Below are 21,803 nucleotides of genomic sequence, written 5' to 3'. Positions count from 1 at the left end.
CACAGCCAGCGCCATCATCCTTCGCTTTGGAGTGCTCCAAGTTCGGGTTCTGCTGCTGCTGCTGCTGCTGCTACTTCTTGGGGCGGATTGAATTAAAAGTTGTTGCCGCGATCTGGGCTAGGAGTGGGAGTGGCAGTGGCAGTGGCAAGTCCTCTAGGAAGTCCCTGTAAAATGCCGCAAATTAATGTGCATAGTTTTTGTTTTGCAGCTTCGGCGGTTTGGCATTTAATTAAAATTGTTTACTAAATATGCTTGAATTTGTGGCCTGCCATGGCCCCATGCTCTGTCCTCAGCCACACCCTGCCACTGCCCCTGCCTCCCTGCATTCTTGAGTTGCCGAATCAGGTCAATGCACAATTCAATTTACGCGCTTCTGTGTGCAAAATCACTGCCTGCGAAATCTGCTTTGTAACCAGAGTGACAAATGTTAATTAAGGCATTTGCCATTGCCACTGCCTGGTGCACAATCTGCACACCCCACTGCCACTCCCCCTTCGTTTGATGGATTTTAATGGGGTCTCTCCGTTCCACTTTCTGATCTTCCCGCCTTGTTGAGTGCTCGCGAATGCATAAAAGTCAAGTCAGAGCTGGGCAAAATGCATTACAATGATAATGCTTCTCTCTCTCTTGCTACTTGCCACTGTGTTGCCCCACCCCCCGTGCTGTCAGTGGGCTGCTGCCGCGCTACATAATTCAGCAGGACATGAACTGACAATAAAATTTAGTGCTGAGCTCGCATAATAAAGTCGGCCGTGGATGGAGCGCGAGAGAGAGCATTGGCAAGTGGCAAGCGTCTTGTCCAGTTCTGCTCCTGTTGCTCCAACTTCAGCCCAAAAAGGGCTGTGGAAAACTAAAAGCAAAGTCATGCGGCCAGAGCAGTAATGAAAAAGATGTAGCAGCTAGGGGCAGGGCAGAGCGGGGCGGGGCAAGGGCGGAGCTGAAAGGCAGTAGCTAAAGCAGGCTGTAAAAGTGTAAGTTGGCATTAAGTTGCAAGCATAATGAAATTATTTCTCAGGCCGCTCAGACGACAACAAGGATGATGGCAACGCAACGGCAACAGCAACGGCGACGGCAACGGCAACGCATCGCTGCTCGTTGCTACATTGCCACTCATGCTGTTGCTGGATGCTACTGTTGTTGCCACTGCCACTGCTCCTGCTGCTCAGCAGTGGAAGCGTCGGCACATAAATACTTCATGCTTAATTGTCCTTTTGGGTGTAATTTCAAACGCTGCTGCCACGCAGCACACAGCAGCAGCAGCAGCAGCAGCACGAGATGACAGCTCTTAAAGCTGGACTAAGCTCCATCCCTCTCACTCCCTCTTCCCCCCCTTGGATAACTGCTGCTCCTTCTGCTTTGTTGCCTTTGCGTCATTCTTTGTGCTGTAATTTTAGCGCTTGACACAAAAGTTGCAATTTTCGCTGGCCGGGGAAAAAACATCGGAGTTTAGCGGAAAAAGCGAGACAGGAAAATGGGATGATGAAAGCAGCAAGGGGAAAGCTGTGAGGGGACTGATGTAAAGTGGGACTGGGACTGGGGCTGAGGCTGACTGAAAGCTTCTACACAACTTTTGCTGCTTGTTAGTGATTCCCCCCCACCAAACGCACTGCAAGTTGCAACTTGCGCCGCAACCGTGGCCGGCACGCACTCAGCGATGCACTCACCCATGCATCCAGCGTGGCCACACTCAAGCCTCGTTCAAACAACATCCTTTTGAGCCCGGCAATATCCGAATACGAGCCTCGAATGAATGGCAAGGGACTTGCATGAATGGTCAAGTGAATGATTTCTGAATTTACTGCATTGCGAAAGATCTTTCCACATTTAAATGATGCAAAACATAAAGGATAAGGAATGTGCGTGCGAAAACTAATGAGATTTAATCAGTTTCACTGCAGACAATAATCTAAACATAAAATATCTCAACAGAAATTTAGATATTGTGAGGAAAATCAAATGGTTTTTGCTATCAAATACAGAAAATAGTGAAATTTCAAGAGAAATAATGCAATATTGTTAGGAATTAATAATTTATCTCACTCACCACTAAGTATCGTTGAAGGTTCGTTCGTCTTCATGCCGTGAAGTAGCAAACCTGAAATGGATGATTTAATCGCATTAATTATATTCTCAGCCGTACTTGACTTTGTTTCAGCTAACTCTACTGGAATTTTATAATTATTTTGCCGAACAGGGAATGCATGAATGAATGAGTGAATGCATTCTCGTTGCAGCTGCTGCCATTCACATACCATTCAGATCCCAAGCGAAACACAAATCAGAGAAACCAAAACCCGAAAAACCAAAACCCAAAATCGAGGCAAAAACAACAAGGAGCAAGGAGCAGTCCCAGAGAAACGAAATCCACACACAAACAGACAGAGAATACTCATCAATTTTTAAATTTTATGGCACAAACAGCAGCGCCAAAGTGTTGCAGGGGAGGGAGGCACGGCTTCTGGGGATGTGGCACACACTTGCCCACAAATTCTCTTTGGGAAATTAAATGCTACGTGATGGAAAGTTTGCTTTCGCAGCCAGCCTCAACTTGTGTTTCCAATTCGCTCTGGCAAGTGCCAGTGGCTGTGGCAGTGGCGGGAGCGGGAGCGACGAGTGTGCCGTGCGAGTGTGGAGATATCGTGGCCCCAATGGAGTGGGGTGCGGGCTTTGTTTCCACCTTCCATGCCCGCTGCTAAGTAGCCACTGCATAATTGGCGCCAATCAAATTTATTAACCAGAAAGAATACGGCAAGAGAAAACAACAAAAAGGAAAACCGGCAATGAGCGCCTGTCGCTCTTGCCTTTAGTTTCGTGGAGCCAAAAAACTAGAAATGAAATAAGTATCTGCATGGCCAGGCGGTCATTAGCGGCGACATTTCAGCCACTCCCCCCTGTCACAGTCGTGTTCTCCAGCCCCCTTTCTGTGCGCTGCACTCATTTCCGCCCCATGGCGAAAGTTTTATGAGATTCATAACTTTTCCTTAGCATACTTTTTATTCAGTTTTCTGGATTCTTTTTTTCGTTGCGTCTCGTCTCGTCTCATTTTTATTGCTTGCTTAATTATGGAGTCACTTTACATTGACACGCCAGAGTTGGACTTGGGCTTTCGCCTTTGCCTTTGCCTTCTGCTGTTATCCCGCTGCTGGGATGCAGGCTTGCATCCTGTCACTGACCAGCAGCAGCGCACTCCATGAAAACGATGCAAAATAAATAGCAAATGAGCCGCTTAAAAGTTACACCAAACTATTGCCAACCAAACTGGCAACAAAGTTCAACATTATCATAACCTTCTCTCTAATACTCCAGGCCGCGCCACTCGCGCCACTCCCGCCACTCCCTTCCTGGTTAATTAGCAGCAGAATTTTCCTCTAAATTATTTATTAAAAGAGCGACTTGCACAAGCATTCATAAGAGTATCCCATTTTAATTGCTATTTTCCACCGATACTTGTGGAATTTGCTGTGGCAACATTTTGTTTTTCGCTTCTGATTTCCATGATAATTGGAGGACCGCCCCGTCGGTGGCTCTGTGGCTCTGTCTGCTTGGGTTCATCAACAACAATTAAGTAAACACGAAACACGAAAGACCGCCCCACACTCCACTGTTGCAGCTACACCGCTTCGCCCCTTGCTGGCAATCGCAATGGGGCGTTAAGTATACGCCGCGTTGGCCGCAAGTGGCGGCGGTTTGGCTGAAAGCGTGAAATCTTGCAGCTCAGCCAGAGCTCCTCTCCAACCACAATGGACCATTAACTGGTTGACAACAACCATCAAGTCGGGTCGCTCTTCCCTTCCACTCGGCTAGAGAGTGGGTGGGCGGCAGGGCTGCTCCACCTGGCGCGCAGAGTTGGCTAACGTCAAGCCAAACGACACTTCCGTTCAGTTACGGCCTGAACTGTGGGTACGGCGACTCCCCTTAGTCTCGCGTCCAGCATTTACAGTTAACCACATTTCCGGATTTGCATCCCAGCAACTTCCGTGACAGTCGCCCAGTGGCAGTGTCGCAGCAAATGCCAAAAGGGAGTCCAAAAGAAGACTCGGCAGCGATGTGCAAGGATTTTCTGGCCTTTTGTGCTTAAATTATTCAAGCAGTGCTGCTGCAGATTGCTCATACGACCCATGGACTCGGAGTGGGCAGAAGTCAGCTCTAATGAATAAATCAACGAGAACAAAGCAAAGAAAAAACATCTCCACGTCCGGCAGGACACTAATGAAGTACTCCTACCCCGAGTGCACGTGCCTCGACATGCCCGGCTATTTCTTTTGGACAAATCAATTAGGTACGAGATGTGGCAGTGTGAAGGGGAGGGGTGGAGGGGCGAAGGGGCTGTGGCAGCTGCCTTCTAATTATGCGCCAATGTTGGCATTGCAGTTGCCATGACAATCAAAACTTATTTAATGGCCACCGAACGGATCCCTACACACACATGCAGGACACGCAGGACAGTGGCAAGGGAGGCGGCCCTGCTGCCAAGTGGCATGCCACAAACTTTGCCAGTTACCAGCCCGGCCCTCCCTGTGTACACACATAAACATATAAACAGTTTACAGTTGAAAAGTTAAAAGCATGCCAACACCTGGGAACACACACAAAAGGAGATTTTCCTGCAGGGCAAAGCGGGAAATTTGTGGCATTCACCTGATTTGCCTCTCCACCACACACACACACACACGCGCAGAAATACACAACGACATACGCTTTGGTGGCACACTCAACGACAGGCAAAATTTTGACAGTTAACAAATTTCTGTGCAAAAGTTTGCCACATGTTTGCCATTGACAGAGAATTATGCCCAGGCAAGCAGACTCTCTCTCGCTCTCCCTCCATCTCTTCTGTCTCTGCTGGTGAAGCACAAAATTGGCGACAAAATTAAGTGAGGCATTCGTGCGTGGCCGACAAAGGTGAGAACCTGCAAACAGTTCCCCCCGTTCGCCACCTTGCGGCCAACAACTTTCAACTGACTGCAGCTTTTCCTCGCTATTTTTTTATTTTTTTGTTGTGTTTGTCCCGTTCTGTTTCCCATTTTCCTGCTGCTGCTGCGTAAATTAATTAGAAGCATATTTCCGGCTGCATTCACTGTTCATAAAACCCAAAGCAACAGCTTGAACAACTCAATTAGAAAAAAAACTGAGACACAGACATTAAATGCAAATTCAGATTTGGTTTTGTTTATTCTGTGGCTAAAGTTATTTAATTGGCAGCAGCTTTGGGCACAAAATGGAAGTATAATAGTTTATTTTTCATGCTAAAACAATTCAAAATCCCACTGCTAATGCTCAACATCCTTTCGGCAAAGATCTTAAAGTCAATCCTTGGCTAATACTTGGAGCAACAGCTGCAGCGGACGTGGTCGCCAGCCAATAGTTATTGAACAGTGAGCGAGAGAGACACACAGACAGGGGAGGGAGATGCCAAGGGTCGCATGTTTTGGGGTTGCCTTGTGGTTCCGGCGGCGGCTGTGGTTGTGGCACCGCATTGGGCTCTACTTGTCACCCCGCCCCTTTCTGGTTGTCGTCGCCTGTCAGTGTCGCATATTGTCCAGCCGCAGCCTCCACCAAGGAGCGCTTGTTGACCGGCCGGCCCCCTAAGATGCTGCTAAAGAACGGTCGGTCCTTAAAGCAGGCAGGAGGCATTGGGGTCTGGGCATCTCAAATCAAACTCCACACTGCGGCACACATGCAAACCGTGCTGCTGCAAACCTTTTTCCTCTTTGGCTGCAGGGGTGCAGGGGTGCAGGGGTGCGAGGAGCAGGGTGGCAAAGTAGAGGAAATTAAGTGCTGACCATTTTTCGACATGGCATCCTCTGGTTTCCTACCGCCGCCTCCTCCTCTTTTCGTTCTGCATTCATTTTGCTTTGCACTATTTTCGGATTAAGTCCTGCGCCTGTCATGTTGATTTGTATTTGTCCTCTGGGAGGAGCTGGGGTTGGGGCTCGGGCTGGGGCTGGAGCTGGGGTGTGTGTAGGTGCAGGACCAACGTCTGCGGTTTGCAGCTGTGTTGGCATTTGGCGTTGGTGTCGGGGACACAAAGTTGAATGATGGCCATTGACTTCCCGCAAACGTTTCTCCCACTCTCTTTCCAGCTCTATTCTCATGTTTCTTCCTCCTTGCTCATCATTTGTTCACTTCCTCTATGCCTCTGCCTTTCTGTCTCTCTGTGCGTGCCAGATACAAATATTGTTAATCCCATTGATTTGTGTTAATGATTGCCATTCACACTGTTGACAAAACTGTTTTTCGGTGCACCCTCTGCCCCTGCCTCTGCCTCTGCCTATACGTTGATATTTCCATTCGTATTCCGTTTCGTCTGCGGTTGGCTGGTCTTTGGTCAAGTTTTATGAACGCTCACCGCAGCCTGCCAGCCAGCTGAGGTGCCAGCTAAATTCGGTTTTAGGTTTGTTTAAATTTCCCGATACCCAGTGGTGCCACAGCCCCCCCTGCAGGCCATTCCAAGTACACTGTGAGACTCCATGGAGCCGCTGCAACTTGGCAACTCTCAAGTGGACCAAGTCCAGGACGTGCCGGGCGGGGGACGGTAGCGGCTGGTTGTGTTTGCCAGGGTCCTTGGATTGTATTGATATTTCACGAGAAATCAACACAACATACAAATAGTCAAGCACAGACTTCCTCTATACAGTTCTACCTCTATCCCCCTCTCTGCCTCTCTCTCTCTCTCTCACTCTCTGGCTCTACTCCACCTTTGAGAGATTTCTAAGTTTGTCACCATTTGCAGCGGAAATGAAAAATCAAATCGAAGAAAGGCACAGGAAATGTAGCTCTTCACTTTTCACTTCAGCTCTCGCCCAGTCCCCCCTCCTCCCTCTCTCTCTCTGCCACTCTCTTTCACTGTATGTGTGTGTGTGTTTTTGCTGTTTAAATTTAGCCAATGTCTATAGAACTGACTGGAGAGGCTCTCCACTGTTTCCCCACTACAAAACTGGATATCTGTCCTTGTCCCAGCTCTGGTGTCTCCCGTATGGCATGGCTGTGGCTATGTGTGTGCGTGTGTGTGTGTGTGTGTGCATACATCTCGATGGTTACCCACTTCTAGTCGAAGTTAGTCCCTGTCATAGACATGAAATTGTATTTTTATTGTTTTCCGCCACGTTGTTTCTGATACTCTTGCCTCAACCGATGGGCCAAGACTGAAGATGAAGAATGAATAAATGAATGAATGAACGGACACATCAAGGCATTCGATAGCCCTTTGCTGCACTTGGCAGCTCCATTTCAATTGAATGAAACGAAAGAGCAGAAAAAAGGGACATTGTTAAGCAAAATGATTATTTATGGGCGAGGCGAGGCGAGTCGAGTCGAGTCTGTGGTTGAAGGTTTTTAATTTCACAATTGCACTCTGACTTTAGCTCCCACCTGCATTTATCTTTCACCCTGTCTCTGCACTCCCTCAGTTGCTCCTGCAGGTCAGAGGGCACATCCTTTTTGCATTGATGGCAGGATGGCAGTCAATGGGCTGGCTTCATGGTATTTTATAGTAATCTGTAGCCAAAGAGCATCACCGCTTCGATGGCTCTAGAGTCAAAGCCATCATCTGCTTGTTTTCTCTGGGCATTTGTCTGCGCTTGAGACATTTTTATCGTCTTGGCCATAAGCCTAAACAAATACAAACAATTTTGTCCCAACAATGGAAAAAGCAAAGGAACAAAAGGGAACCAACAAAAATTGAGTACGTGGCGGAAACTGTAAAGGCAACAAAGTAACAAAATTCCGAAAAAAGCAAGACAAAAAATATATACACTGAAAATCAACAAACAAACAAACAGAGAAGCAGAAATCGGAGGTAGACAAGAGGAGGAATCACTAGAAATAGGAAAATCAATTGATTTCGGATCAGACAGGCACACAACAGTGGCAAGAGTACTTGCCACACACAATCCTTGCTGAAAAGACACAAACTTGCAACAGTTTGCCTAATTTATTGAAATCATTTACCGCAAATCAAACAATTCCCGTACAAGCTTTTTGCAACTAATTAAATGATGAATGAATGCCTCCTCGGGGGAGTTGTAATACTTGCCACAGTGCCTCGTTCGTGTCGTGTCATGTTGTGTCTTGTTCGTGTCGTGTTCGTGCAACTGCAACTAAGACGGCAACTGCACATGCTGAGGCAATTCCCAGGAAGTTTGATTGAACAATGAAATGATTTAATTAATAAATAAATACTCCATGCCACCCCCACACACACACACACACACACACACACACACACACACACACACACAATGGCTCACGGCTGTGCAGGGGCAGTTCAGTTGCAGCTCAAGTGTGGCAAAACAATTAATTATTGAGCTCAGTATGGCTGTGGCGCAACGGTGCGTATGCGTGACAACGTGTTGCTACACATTCGAAGCATCCCCTGCAGCACTCGCCCTTTGCCCACACACCAAACCAATCGACAGTCTATTGTCGTTCACAGTTTACTGCTCACAGCTTTGCAGCTTGCAACTTGCTGTGTTTGCTGTATTTGCTGTCTGCTGTTTGATTTCAACTGCAAAATGGACCACAAATCAAACGGACAAAGCTACAAAGTCAATCAGAGATACACACAGAGAGAGAGAGAGCGAGAGAGAGAATGAGATTTGGCACAGCAAATAGAATCTGGGATGCTGGCTGGCACTTTCAGTTAACTCATACCCGGGGATTCATTTACACTGTAAGCTACCCCCCGGAAGTTCCCCCGGAAGTTCCCCCGGAAATTCCTTTACTATATACATATATTGATTTATCCACCTGGCGAATCCAATTACCATATCGCCTGACACAGAGGTTAGTTAATTATCGGCCAAAGAATTCGGGCATCCAATTGACATTGGAATCTACTCCGTATTTGCCATTTGCCATTGTCCGTAGTGCAAAATTTCGAATTTATTGCGAATAAAGTGGCTCTCCCTTCGCTAAGACTGTGCAGGGATTGAGGCTAATGGGGGGGATGGTGTAGTGGGATTATAAGGCAAGGCAACTGCTGCTGCTGCTGCTGCTGCTGCTGCTGCTGCTGCTGCTGCTGCTGCAGCTGTGGAGGGGGTCTCTAAGTGAACCGCAAACTAGTTGGCTGAGTACTTCTCGATGCGCGGCAACCGCAACAGCATACAGAAAGTTTCACAATCGAAAATGATAGCCTGAAGCTGGCACAAGAGAGGAGAAAATTCTATGAGTTTCTGCCGGTCCCGCCATGCCTCGCATTTGATGGCATTTGCCGTTTTGCCATTTTGGTGAATTGTTTCATTTTATTGAGCCCCCCGTCTAAGCCATCAAAACCGCATAAAACCGAACAGCCAGCCAGCCAGGCATTCCCACTGCCTCTCCCCATCTCCCAGGTCCCTTTCCAATAAGTGTGTGCTCCTTGAGGCGCTTCGAGTACTTCATGAAAATGCAATTAGTGCGCGATTTGAATATGATGGATAGATGCTTCTCAGTGAATTTCCACTGCATTTGCATATAGAAAATATAAGCAGCTTTGCCTCGCTACAAAAGAATTCAATTATAATTATATTACTGCGAGAAAGTTTCTGTTCATCAAGTAATGCGATCAAGATATCTGCTTATGGCAAATTCCAAATAATTTTGAGAGCAGTGGGGGATGAGCAGCAGCTGTGTTGGGTTGGGGTTGGGGTTGGGGCAGGGTTGCTCTGGGGTCTATGGTGGGTCGATTAGTCAGATGCATTCGAATAGTCAACGAATCACACTTAAATGGCTCAGTCATGCGTGAAATGTGTTCATTTACCCCCCAGCCAAGTGCTGCACTCACACATACGGTGAAGGCTAACATAGACATGGACATGGAATGCATGACGTGAAAAGGTGAATGAAATTAAATTGAAATATAAATACAAAACGCATCAGGCGAGGCGCATAAGCAGGTCAATCAAGCGCGAAATTTGTGCAAAGCGACTGCATAACAGCAGAGAGAGAGAGAAACAAAGAGAGGGTGAAGCAGGGCGAGTCAACTAGAGGAATGTGTAGACATCATTTAGGCTCTCTCTCGCTCCATAAAATGCATGCACAAAAGGGCAACCCAAGTGCCATGCAGCAGTGCCATGCAAAGTAAAAGAAAGAGCAAGGAGGGGCTGACAGCGTGACGGAGACAGACGCAGACACACAGCGAAGTTAGAGAGATTGGCGGCGAATGTTCGAACCGCTAAGGCAGCTGCCAATACACTGCATTTTATTGACTTACTGTCGTGCCATGCAAATTCGAATGCTGGCAAAATACGAGCCAACAAAATTGGCAGAAAAACAAACAATGCAACAAATAGAACTACACACAAACGGAATAGCCAATAAAAGTAATGCCAGACATAAAAACAGAGCCAGCGACAACATACAAAATGCATTTACCATGACATCAAACTCAGAAAGAGCCCAAGAGGGATTTGGTTCACATTTACACACACATATTAAGAGTAGAATATTACAAATATAATTTACATGCAGGGCAACACTCAAGTTCTGTATTATAAGCAGTTCTTGGTACCAGCAAGTACTCTCCAAGGGCTTGCATGTGGCTGTACAATAACAATCGAGATTTGATTAATTGCCAGCCCAATGAAACCGGTTTAAGTGCGACTCACACTAGATGATCTATCCAACATGTTCGACCATATGACCTCACCCATTGTTCGAGTCAGTGATCGCGGAACAGCGATCCAAGTCAGTTCCAGTGTAGATCGCAGCATGCCTGGCGAAATAGGTAACAAATTAAATGGGGAAACAGATTCTCTAGACTTTATTAACTTTGTGTATTATTTCCCCCCAAAAAGTATTCCTGCTCTGCCTGATCCCAATGGCCGCGGCGGGCACAACGGCGCCATCGCTGAGTGCCAGTCCGATTGTGTTTGCCCGAAACCTGTTCCGTGCCCTAAACGAGGAGTCGCCCAAGGTCAACATGGTCATCTCACCGGCGGCAGCGCGCAGTGCCTTGACGCTGGTCTTCATGGGGGCCGGAGGGAAGAGCGCGGATGAGCTGCGCTCCGTGCTGATGCTGGGAGCGGCCGGGAAGAACGAGATTGCCAAGCAGCACGCAGAATTCTGGAGCAAGGAGTGCAACTGCTCGGAGAAGGGCGCCGCCCTGCGCCTGGTCACGCGGCTGTATGTGAATGATGGTGTACCGCTGCGTCCGGACTTTAATCTCAAGGCGGTGGAGTTCTTCAATGCCCAGGCGGATGCCCTGAACTACTCGGACCCAGATGCGTCCATGCGGCAGGTAAACAAGTGGCTGGAGCTGCAAACCTTTCACACCGTGCGCAATCTCCTCACCCCGGCCACCTTCAACCCAGAGTTGAGCGTGATCCTCGTGAACTCCATTTACTTTCGGGCCAAGTGGGCTAAACGCTTCTCCATGGATCGCACTGCCCCCGAGGACTTCTGGATCAGCGACACACAGCGCATGGAGCTGGCGATGATGCGACAGATTGGCCAGTTCCGCTATGCGCAGTCCAAGAAGCTTCAGTCCGACATTCTCCACCTGCCATTCGAGGACTCTGACATCAGCATGATGCTGATCGTGCCCAACGAAGTGGATGGACTGCCGGAGCTGGAGGAGAGACTGGCACAGCTCGACATGAACGAGGTGGCCAGCAAGGGGCTGCAGCACGAGGTGGAAGTGACCATGCCCCTGTTCAAAATTGAGTGCGACATCGATCTGAAGGTGCCCATGCAGAAGGTAAGACACACCGCAGTGAGTGGCAGTTCAAGCTCTTGACCCCCTTTAACTTACAGTTGGGCCTAGAGCGGATATTTAAGCCTGGCCAGGCGGATCTGAGTGGTCTGTTTGCCAAGAAGTCGCCCCAACTGATCTCCGAGGCCAGGCACAAGCTCTATCTGCAAGTGACCGAGTCTGGCTGTGAGACGGATCCCGATACGCGTAAGTCTTGGAGCATTTCCTGCTACTCTTTCTAATGCCCAATCCCCAACTGCAGCTGCTCGAGCTGCTGCCTTTATGCAGAATCCCGAACGCAAGATCTTCAAGGCCGATCGTCCCTTCGTCTTTGCCATTCGCAACAACAGAACCGTCTACTTCGTGGGCCATTTTCTAAAGCCCTAAGTGATGGGCATCCGCAGGCACTTGCAGGCAACTGGCAATGTCCCAATCAACATCAAATTATTGCCAAACAAATGTAAAGAGTGCACACAAAATACAACACCCAGCAGCAGGCACAAATAGGAACCCAGGTTGTGGCAGGGAGTGGGAGCGTGGGGAGGGGGAAGAGCGAAACAAATAGCAAAATGGCTGCTCGGACAGATCACTGCGAAATTTTGCTGATATGAAAAGAGCGGAGTGGGCGCGCCGAAGGGGAAGGCAACAAAGAAAACGGCAGCTGGCAAACTAAATGAAAAGTATCTAGTCCCAACGATTTGGTGGGGCATGCCGCACATAAGATACCCTCTACTTATATATTTCATCCACCAAAACTCTTTCAAATAATGAAACAAGCTACAATCAAATTTTAGTTTCTTTTCCACAATTTTCCCTCTTTCTGGATACCATTTCGGCTACATTAAGTTCTCTATAAATATGTCCTCTACCCCCTCCACTCCTTTACCAATCACATTCCTTTACACAAGCGTAGCATTCCCTGGCACATTTCGATGCTGCAGAGTATACAAAAATACAACTACAAACGGGGAAGGGCAGGGCAGGGAGGCTTGTTGGTGGTTGGGGCCACCATCAGCATTCTTTTTGCCCAGCCAGGCCAGGCCAGGCCAGGCCAGCCAACTTGTTAGCCAATTTTAAATACAACTGCTGCCACTGACAGTAATCAAGATTGCACGGCAATGGCTTGGCGTGGCACAGCGCGCGCGTCTACAACAATGCCAAATGGCCAGGCCATTCCACGGCCAGAAAGGGCCGGCCAACAATTGAAAAATAAGTAATTTCACAACTGTAGTGAACTTCGTGGCTGCAACAGCGGCAGCAGGACCAAAGGGTCCATGGAACAGCAGCTGAGACAAGCAGCAAAACAAGCAGCGAATCGGAATCAGAAACGGAATCGAAGCTGCTTGCCATTGGAGTTGGAGTCGCGCGTCCGGTTGCAAAACTTTTCCGTCCAATTCATCGATGATTGTCCTCCTGGAGCCGCCGCCGCCGCCGCCGCCGATGGTTGATGCCTCTACTCTGCGCTGCCCTAGATGTAGCCGCCGTCTGCTATTGATGGCCATTCCCTTTGCCATTTACCGAGTTTTGTGTGGCAAATGTTTATCTTTCGGTTTGTTATGGCCAACCAGGGGACCTGGGCTCGCTGCTCTCTTCCGTCATCAGAACGGAACTGGAGATGCACAAATTTTGGGAAAGTGTGGGAGGGCCCTCGTCCCGTCTCTACTGTGTCACATTCTAATGTAAAATGTCACAATAATCAAATTACTGGAAATGGGCAGCGGGGTGGGTAGGGGCGGTTATCAAAATGAATTTGATTGCAACTTTGTCAAATGAATAATTACGAATTTATGTGGAATTTGATATTGGAAATAACTTGACGGGATAAAACCGGCAAATAATCCCATCAAATTAATTGCGTTGCCTGGCCATAGCTCGGATCCAGTTCGTATCGCAACGGCAGTGTCCTCGATAAGTCATGGAAAAAGTTTGGCCTCCTTTTTATTCGGCATTTATGAATTCGATTGTGAATATTATGCATGAGCCGGACTACTGCTGGCCTGCCCGGACTTTGTCCATAATTGCATTTGCAATTGCTACATAATAAATCAAGTGGCAGGGTGGGAGCAGTGGCAGAGGCAGTGGCAGGGGCAGGAGCCCGACTGATGGCCCTAAAATGTAATTTAAAACCAATCAAACGCATCCACATGCAACAACGAGCCGCAAATGCCGGCGGTCACAAAATGCATTAAGCATCTTCATTGGCCATGAGTTTTGGGACTCGTGTTTTATGGTGCAGCAGCAGCAGCAGCAGCAGCTTATCGGCAAACACACGCACCCCACGCAAACAATTGTTCATAAATTTCGTTAGGCAAACAACAATATGACTGTAATAACAATAAGCCCAAAACAAGGGCATCTCCATAGGGACTGGACCACAGGATTCTACGGAGCTCTGAATCAATCCTATTATAACACTTGACTGTTTCCATGTGGCTAGATGTAAAAGCCAAGACTGGTGCTCTAAATCCAATTTGCAATATCCTAATTATCCGCATATTTGCACTTCTTCAGATAATTAGCTTTTGGACTATGAAAATTAATTACATAAATATATGTAAATACATTTGTAAATACATACATTCCCATACATTACGAAGTGAATGTTTGGCTTATGAGAATTTTATGTATTTAAAGCAGAATTCTGAAGAGAATTCCAACCCATAGATCCCCGAAGATCACGTTTATGACTCGCACTGAAAGTTGGTAATCCAAATAGGATTCTGTGCGGGGGCTGGGGGCAGAGACATCACCTACATATGATTGTGGCAAAGTTAATCAACTAACCGGCAAGTTAAGCCTGCCCCATGCCAATGCCCCTTGCCCCGCTCTAAAGATAGTCCGTGTATATGCCAGTGTTATCCTGGGAGGCATCTAACTTATTTATGGTATCCTTGACTTTGACTTACGTGCCTGCCATTCGAATGGGAGTCTTGCTCCTTCCGTATTACATGCAAACGAGTGCCTGGTGTCCTGTCTCTGATCATGTGTGTGTGTGTGCATGTGTTGGTGCTGCCATTTGACTGTATCCTTGGCAGGATGCCTATTACTTTGGCCTGTGCCACATGCTGCAGGAAATTACATTTCAATTTTAAAACGTCTCTCATTGCCAGCTTCCGTTGCCGTGCGTCACTCGCGCACTCAGCGCACAGAGGTGTGGCAAGCAGCAAGCGGCAAGCGGCGAGATGCAAAACGTGGCAGGTGTGGCAGCTGAGTGAGCGGCAGGCAACACATAAAATGGCCTGCCATGAGCGGCACTTATCGCTCGACTGCAGCTTAAGCGCCGGTTAATCCATCACAAAAGTGCAGCAACCCTTCATGCCACTATCTCTCTACCCCTCCACCCCCGCCCGCCCACACTTTCACCAGCATTCCTGCATCACTCCACCCATCCATCCAGCATCCAGCATGGGCTTTGAGGCGTGGAAAGTGCTGCCGTTGCTGATAATAAGCCGTCATCCAGGCCAAACTTTTGATGACCCAAAGCTGCAGAGCTACAGCGTCCAACACGGAAACGGCAAACAGGAACGGCTAAAGGCTTTTCACTGTGGTTACGCATACGCCGCATCGGACCCTGGAACTCGCCACCGCCCCACCGGTCGGTCCATGATGGTGCAGTGGGGCACCAACTGATGCCAACACCCTCCATTTCACTTGCAGCAAATTGCAAGTCAACGCCAAGTGTCTTAAGTATGCAAAAATAAATCTGTGAAGGAATAACAAGGGGGACGAAGACTGCCTCGGAGTATGCCGTCTAGGGTCCGTAGTCTGTAGTCCAAGTCGGAGTCGGAGTCTGATTCATGGCCGGACAGGTGATTTAAAAGCCATTTGTCAGCTGGAGCAACTGAACTGACTTTCACTGCTGCTGCCTCGAAGCGGGCGAGAGGTTTGGGTGATTGGCTGGGGTCAGTGAAATTATTCAAATTATCCCTGGGAAGATTTTACTGTCAGGTTGCTGAAGGCATGGCACTCTCTGGCAGACGCTGCAACTGAAGCAATGGCAATCATCATGGTAGCATCGCCCCTCTGCCCCCGCAGCAGCAGGCGGCAATCAAAGGGCCTTAGTGGCATTCTTTTATCGCCCATTCGCATCCGCGTCGCATATCCGCGTCGTCCGCCGTCCCACAACTTTGCTCCATCTTTGCCACCCGTCTGGAAGGAGTTGACAGCCAGCAGCCAGTTCTTATATTTTCTGTAGCAGCTCCTGGATGTGCCATCTATTATAAGTGCTTACCACTCGAAGGCGAGCATTGACATTTGGCTAATGGCAAAAGTGTCACCAAAATGCAGACAGAAACACAGACAGAGGGCGCTGGCAGCCAATAGGCAGGCAAACAGCTGTCAGGGAATGAAGGAGCTGGGGCTGGGAGAGTCTGTACCCCAAAACAAAGGGGCGTGGTCCAGCTTAGCGGGAGATTTCACTCATCCAGTGATTATATGATGAATGTTCACCAGCGAAGGAAAGCAAATCGGAGATGGTATTCCAATGTCCTCAAAGACTTTCCTGCATAACCTTGAACGAACCCTTTTTGGAGAATTTTCTTGTATGCAAAACAAACCATCAATCATTTAATCCAATTAATAATATTTAACCACACGCCACTCGATTATATATTAAAATGTATACTTTAAAATGGAATGCGATTTAGGGTTCAACTATTTATCAAACCTTATCGGTGAATGGAGAATGGATGGGTATAATTTTGTCTAGATAGTCCCGAATATCTCACACGTGTATTAAATAATTCATTAAGCAGCGGGGAATCCTCGAGTGTGTGAGTGGCGCCAATCAGAAGCAATCATAAATCAAATCATTTGATTCATTGATTAAATAACAGACTTGAGCCTGCGTCGGTGTGTGTGTGTGGCATGTGTCCTAATGCGCGTATTTAATCAACCCCCCAACCAAAAGCAAAACCAACCCCAGCCCGAAACTCCACACAAATCCCTTTCCATAGCCTCGGATTATGCCTGCCTGTCCGCCTTTACGCCTGTTCCCATATTGATTAATAACAAAGCCCAGCGTGAGACATGAAACAAAATTTCTAGCCTGAATTTGCTATTTGTGCTGCACGTCCCCCCCGCCGCAACCGCTTTGATAATTGGCCATCGCACACACTTAAAGCCGTAGCAAAAATATAGCAACAATTAAAATAGCTTTGGCCCATTGTCTGGTAACACACACGCACACACAAAAGCAATTAACTGTCAGATTTGATAACAATGAAGAATGCACAAGTGCACACACACACACACGCACACATGGACATGCACATTTGTGTGTATGTATGCGTGTACATATGTACATACACATGAGTGCAATTATACACAGCAAAAATTAGAGACAAACAACATTTTAATTTGCAAGAAATACATTTTATAATCAAAGTAAGATATATTTACATTGCACATAATGTCAAGGATCATCTCTACATACATATAAATATGTACTTACATATGTACAAAGATTTATAATAAATATATTTGTTTCAGTGTATAGGCCATAATTGAAAAGGACTCGATGGATGACTGACTGAGTGCCAGCCAGACTGGTAAATTACTAAAAAACATACAAAATATACAAAATACAGACAGAGCGGAGCAGAGTCAGCGAGTGACAGAGAGAGCAAGAGTAAAAACAGCTAGTGAGAGAGAGAGAAAGAGAGAGGAGAGTGTGCCCTGTCCGTGTCTGGGGGTCCCAAATGTTATGACAAGTGCTGTCGCTTCTTGTTTGCTTTCCCAGCATGCTGGCAAATTCTCAAAACTGTTTTTCCATTGCAAGCGCACACACACACATACAAGTAGCGAGCAGGAGAGAGGCAGTAAGAGTGAGATGGGTGGAGCAGCTGGTGCTGAAGTAAAGACTGCACTTTTCTGCACTTTGCCACATTCGGTTGCATACTTTGAGACGAAGACAATAACTCATTAACATAACATTTCATCCTCGCTGCGAATGCCGGCAACATATGCGCCAACATTTGCTCGTGTGTCAATCAGCGAGTCAAGCAACTTTCGCGACAACTAAACACAAAACATTTTGACATTTGCCAAATGTCAGCGGGATGGCGACTCCAATGATGAATGGGCCAGAACTCCTGCGTCGGTTCATTCGCTTCTGCCGCCACTCCATCTCTAAGAAGCGGAGGAACACAACAACACACGCAAAAACACTCAAACAACATAAAAATGTCCGCAAATTGTATTTTATGGTAGAATACTCTAATGGTATAATTATGTGGGTAATATGGCTGTACTAGAAAGTGATATAGAGTGGATATATTCTCACTTTAAATTCCAAAGTCAATTAATGAGCAGGCATTCCTTAACAGAGAGAGAATTTAGAGAGTGGAATAGAGAGTACGAGAGCGGAAAAGCAGCACCTTTCAAAAACATACTTTCAGGGAAACAATGAACATCCTTAAGCCTCTCTTTCCGGTTCCTTTTCCCGCTCACTCAATAGGTGACTGCGCTGCCTGTTCCAATCGCAGTCGCTGCCATTAAGTGTCGAAAGATTCAGCAAATAACGTTTCAGTACCAAAGAGTTCAACAAAAATATACATACAATAGTGCAATGGAGAATCATAACTTGGCTAAAATTGTGGATTCATATGAGAAAGATTTCCATGCAATAAATAAAATTTAAATAAATAATTTCATCTGGAAGTGGTTGAGCAGAGGAGAGTAAAAAGTCCCAAAAGTATAGAGTTTATGGCAAAAACAATTAATGTAAACTCAAATAAATAGTATAATAATAATCTACAAAAGAGTCGGTGTAAACTCACCTTCAATTTTACTTGACTTTCTGCTAAACTTTTCTCTATTTACATAGATCGTCGTTTTTATCGTTCGAAATCAAAGAGAAGCAGGCACAAATGTCATATTCATATACATACATATGTACATATCCTTTCTTTATAAAGTTTTTGCGGTACATGTCATACATTTATTGTTTTTTCACTTCACTCGCTTTTAGTAACACTCACTTTTGCCGAACCCGCCTGGCACCCCTTGCCGTCATTAAGACCATCCTGCACAAACACTTTCACTTAACACTGAGTGAGATTATTTATTTTCGTTTTTCCTTTTGTCTTTAGTCTCTCACTCTAACACTGCACTCACTTTAGCCGCAACCGCCTGGCTCCCCTTGCCGTCATAATGACCATCGACACTAACACTTTCACTTAACACTGAGTGAGATTTTATTTTCCGCTCTTTCTTTAGTCTTGCGGTGCCTTTTATTGTCTTTACTGCCTTTTATTGTCTTTACTTGGCTCTCACTCTAACACTTCACTCACTTTAGCCGCAACCGCCTGGCTCTCCTTGCCGTCATAATGACCATCGACACTAACACTAACACACACTGAGTGAGATTGTATTTTCCGCTCTTTCTTTAGTCTTGCGGTGCCTTTTATTGTCTTTACTTGGCTCTCACTCTAACACTTCACTCACTTTAGCCGTAACCGCCTGGCTCCCCTTGCCATCATAATGACCATCGACACTAACACTTTCACTTAACACTGAGTGAGATTTTATTTTCCGCTCTTTCTTTAGTCTTGCGGTGCCTTTTATTGTCTTTACTTGGCTCTCACTCTAACACTTCACTCACTTTTCACTCACTTTAGCCGCAACCGCCTGGCTCCCCTTGCCGTCATAATGACCATCGACACTGACACTTGCACTTAACACTGAGTGAGATTATTCTTTTTTGCGGGGCATTTTAATGTCTTTACTTGCATCTCACTCTGACACTTCACTCACTTTTCACTCACTGCTGCTGAGCCCAATTGGCAGCCCTTGTCGGCTACTGAACATCATCCACCACTCTCACAGAAAAAAAACTCAAAAACAAAAAACACTCAAGTGTAGGGGCACATCACGCCATGCATGGTCCCGTTACTTTACCTCGCCTTCTTTTGACTGGAATTCTCACAAGAAGAAAAGAGAGAGAGAGAGGCCAGCGCTTAAAACTGCGACGCAATTGCCATTTTTCAAGCATATTTTCGCAAAGAAAAAACATTGGAATTATTGTTTTAACATTTGCTGTGATATTTTTAGCACTTTTGCCTAAGCCTTTGGCTCTCCCCCATATGAGGTAACACTTTTCGGGCCTTTTCCAGAAGCTTTCTCCACTTTTACTGATTTTTTCAACACATTTAACCACTTTTCCGGGTGGGTTTCCTTTTAAACAATTGCTACATATATCACACGGGTTTTTGTCACAATTTTCCGAACTTTTCCACTATTTTTTAACACTTTTTCCTCCACGATATGAAAAACATGCGTCTGCGCTGGTGGTTTAAATTAGACTCTCTTCCTATTTGATTTTATGAATTTGGTCACCGTTGGTCCTCTCTTCCTATAGATTTTGTTGTTGTTGCAATAATCTGAAGCGGAGACGTAAAGAGAAGAGCGTGAGCCGCAATGTGTGTTTGTGTGTGGTATGACAAGTGTAAAGGTAGAGCTATGTAAGAGAGAACCAATACTTTTGGAGTTATTGTTTGTTGTTGCTGATGCTTTGAATATTTGCTGCTGCCTGCCTGCGCTAAGTAGTTGCCAAGTGCAGATGTAGATCCGAAGATGGGCATCGGAAAAATAGATTTATTTGAAGAGTTCTTTTCTTTGATCCTCTCTTATCAACCAGTGCAATGAACAGTACAGAGTGTGAGTGAGTAGCGCACACATTGAAGAAAGAGCGCAACCTTTTCGGAGAGGATCTAAGAGCGCCTTTGTTTTCGAAGTTGCGTGCTCTTATTGTCATTGCTTTCGCTTGCGACTTCTGTGTTTTTTAACTGTACCAAGCACACTACCAAAGACAATATATAATATTCTATTGTCTTTGACTCTACTATTGGGGAGAGTTAGGTAAAGAATATTAAAAAACTATTTTATGTAATATAGAGAAAAGATACGGATGATAATTTTAGTACGTTCCTTGTAAAGATGTTTTAGCTAAGCTTTTAAAGCCATTTAATTTTGTAGAGTATTCCCATATGTACCCTGAGTCACAATAAAAAGTCACTCATTTTTCGTCACGTCCCCTTAAAATTCGCTGCAAGGATGGAAGATGTACAGAGAACAACAAAAACAATGACCAAGAATAATTGCATGAAATAAAAAGCGGATTTGCATTTTAGATTCCCAACGTCCGTCCCTCTACCTTTTGCAATTCTGTTGATTTTTGTGTTGTCATTAGAGGTGTGGGTGCGGGGCGTGTGCGGAGATGGAACAAGCATGAAAATATTTCAGTTTCTCTGTCCGCTGACAGATGACCGGGGGGACTGGAAGAGAGAGCGAGACCGAGACAAAGGCAAAAACGGGAGGGCTGCTTGGTCGCGCTGATAAGAAATGCAGCAAGAAGCAGAAGCAGAGGCAGAGGCAGAGAAGTGGCCACTGAGTGAATGGCAAGCTCGGAATGGCTGCCAGCTTGTCACACACAAAACTAATACTGAGGACCATTTTTTATGACAGGCCCAGTCCCAGTCTCCGTCCCAGCAAACTACTTGCAGGGGGCCTACAGTTATTTGTATACCCTAGGAAAGAGTGTATCAAATATACATGAAACATGTAAACATTGAACCAACTTAGCTACTACCATGGAAACGATTTGTGGTAGCATAATACATCAAATTCGAATTGCAAGTGTGGCTTAAAATTGTATCACATCCCAGCAATCATCTGTAACTACAGGGTATCCATGACAGCAGTCCCAAAATCTAGGTTTCTCTTTCGTGTCAGCCCACGGGCCTGCCAGAGTTTTCGGTGTTTAGTTACATGTTTGTCTTTTCAGGTGATGAGGAGGGGGAATTGGGTGGGAGTATTTGAGCTGATGAAGTGCCGGCTAGCTTTAAAGTGGGTAATATATTTTTATGATTCATCCCCCTTGTTTCGCCATCCACCCATTTGATGAGATTTCTTCTGGATTGTTATCGCCCAGTACTTCCACTTCCACTTCTACTTTTGCTTTATTTTTTATTCCCGCTCATTTCACATAATGCGAGAAGTTTGATGTGTTGTGATTTGCTTTTGATTGTTGGCATATTTCTGGGCAGAGAGACGCCAGAAGGAAGAAGCACGCACAAGACAGATATAAAATAACAAAGAGAAGCGCAGCGGAGAGGAATGAAGAGTGGGAAGG

The 21,803-nt window shown here is 46.2% G+C and overlaps 1 protein-coding gene across 1 annotated transcript; it reads left to right on the top strand.

The window, feature by feature from the left end:
• Window positions 1–10,640: 10,640 nt before the first annotated feature.
• LOC117891396 (serine protease inhibitor 42Dd) lies at window positions 10,641–12,177 on the top strand. Its single transcript, XM_034796839.1, has 4 exons — window positions 10,641–10,705; window positions 10,776–11,677; window positions 11,734–11,878; window positions 11,934–12,177. The coding sequence occupies exons 1-4, from the start codon at window positions 10,690–10,692 to the stop codon at window positions 12,056–12,058; spliced, it is 1,188 nt and encodes a 395-aa protein (XP_034652730.1). The 5' UTR covers window positions 10,641–10,689; the 3' UTR covers window positions 12,059–12,177.
• The last annotated feature ends 9,626 nt before the right edge of the window (window positions 12,178–21,803 follow it).

The sequence above is a fragment of the Drosophila subobscura genome, chromosome E (assembly GCF_008121235.1).
Source record: "Drosophila subobscura isolate 14011-0131.10 chromosome E, UCBerk_Dsub_1.0, whole genome shotgun sequence".
In the NCBI taxonomy this organism is placed as follows: domain Eukaryota; kingdom Metazoa; phylum Arthropoda; class Insecta; order Diptera; family Drosophilidae; genus Drosophila; species Drosophila subobscura.
Note: the sequence above shows the minus strand (reverse complement) of the source record. Positions and strands in the feature narration are given on the sequence as shown.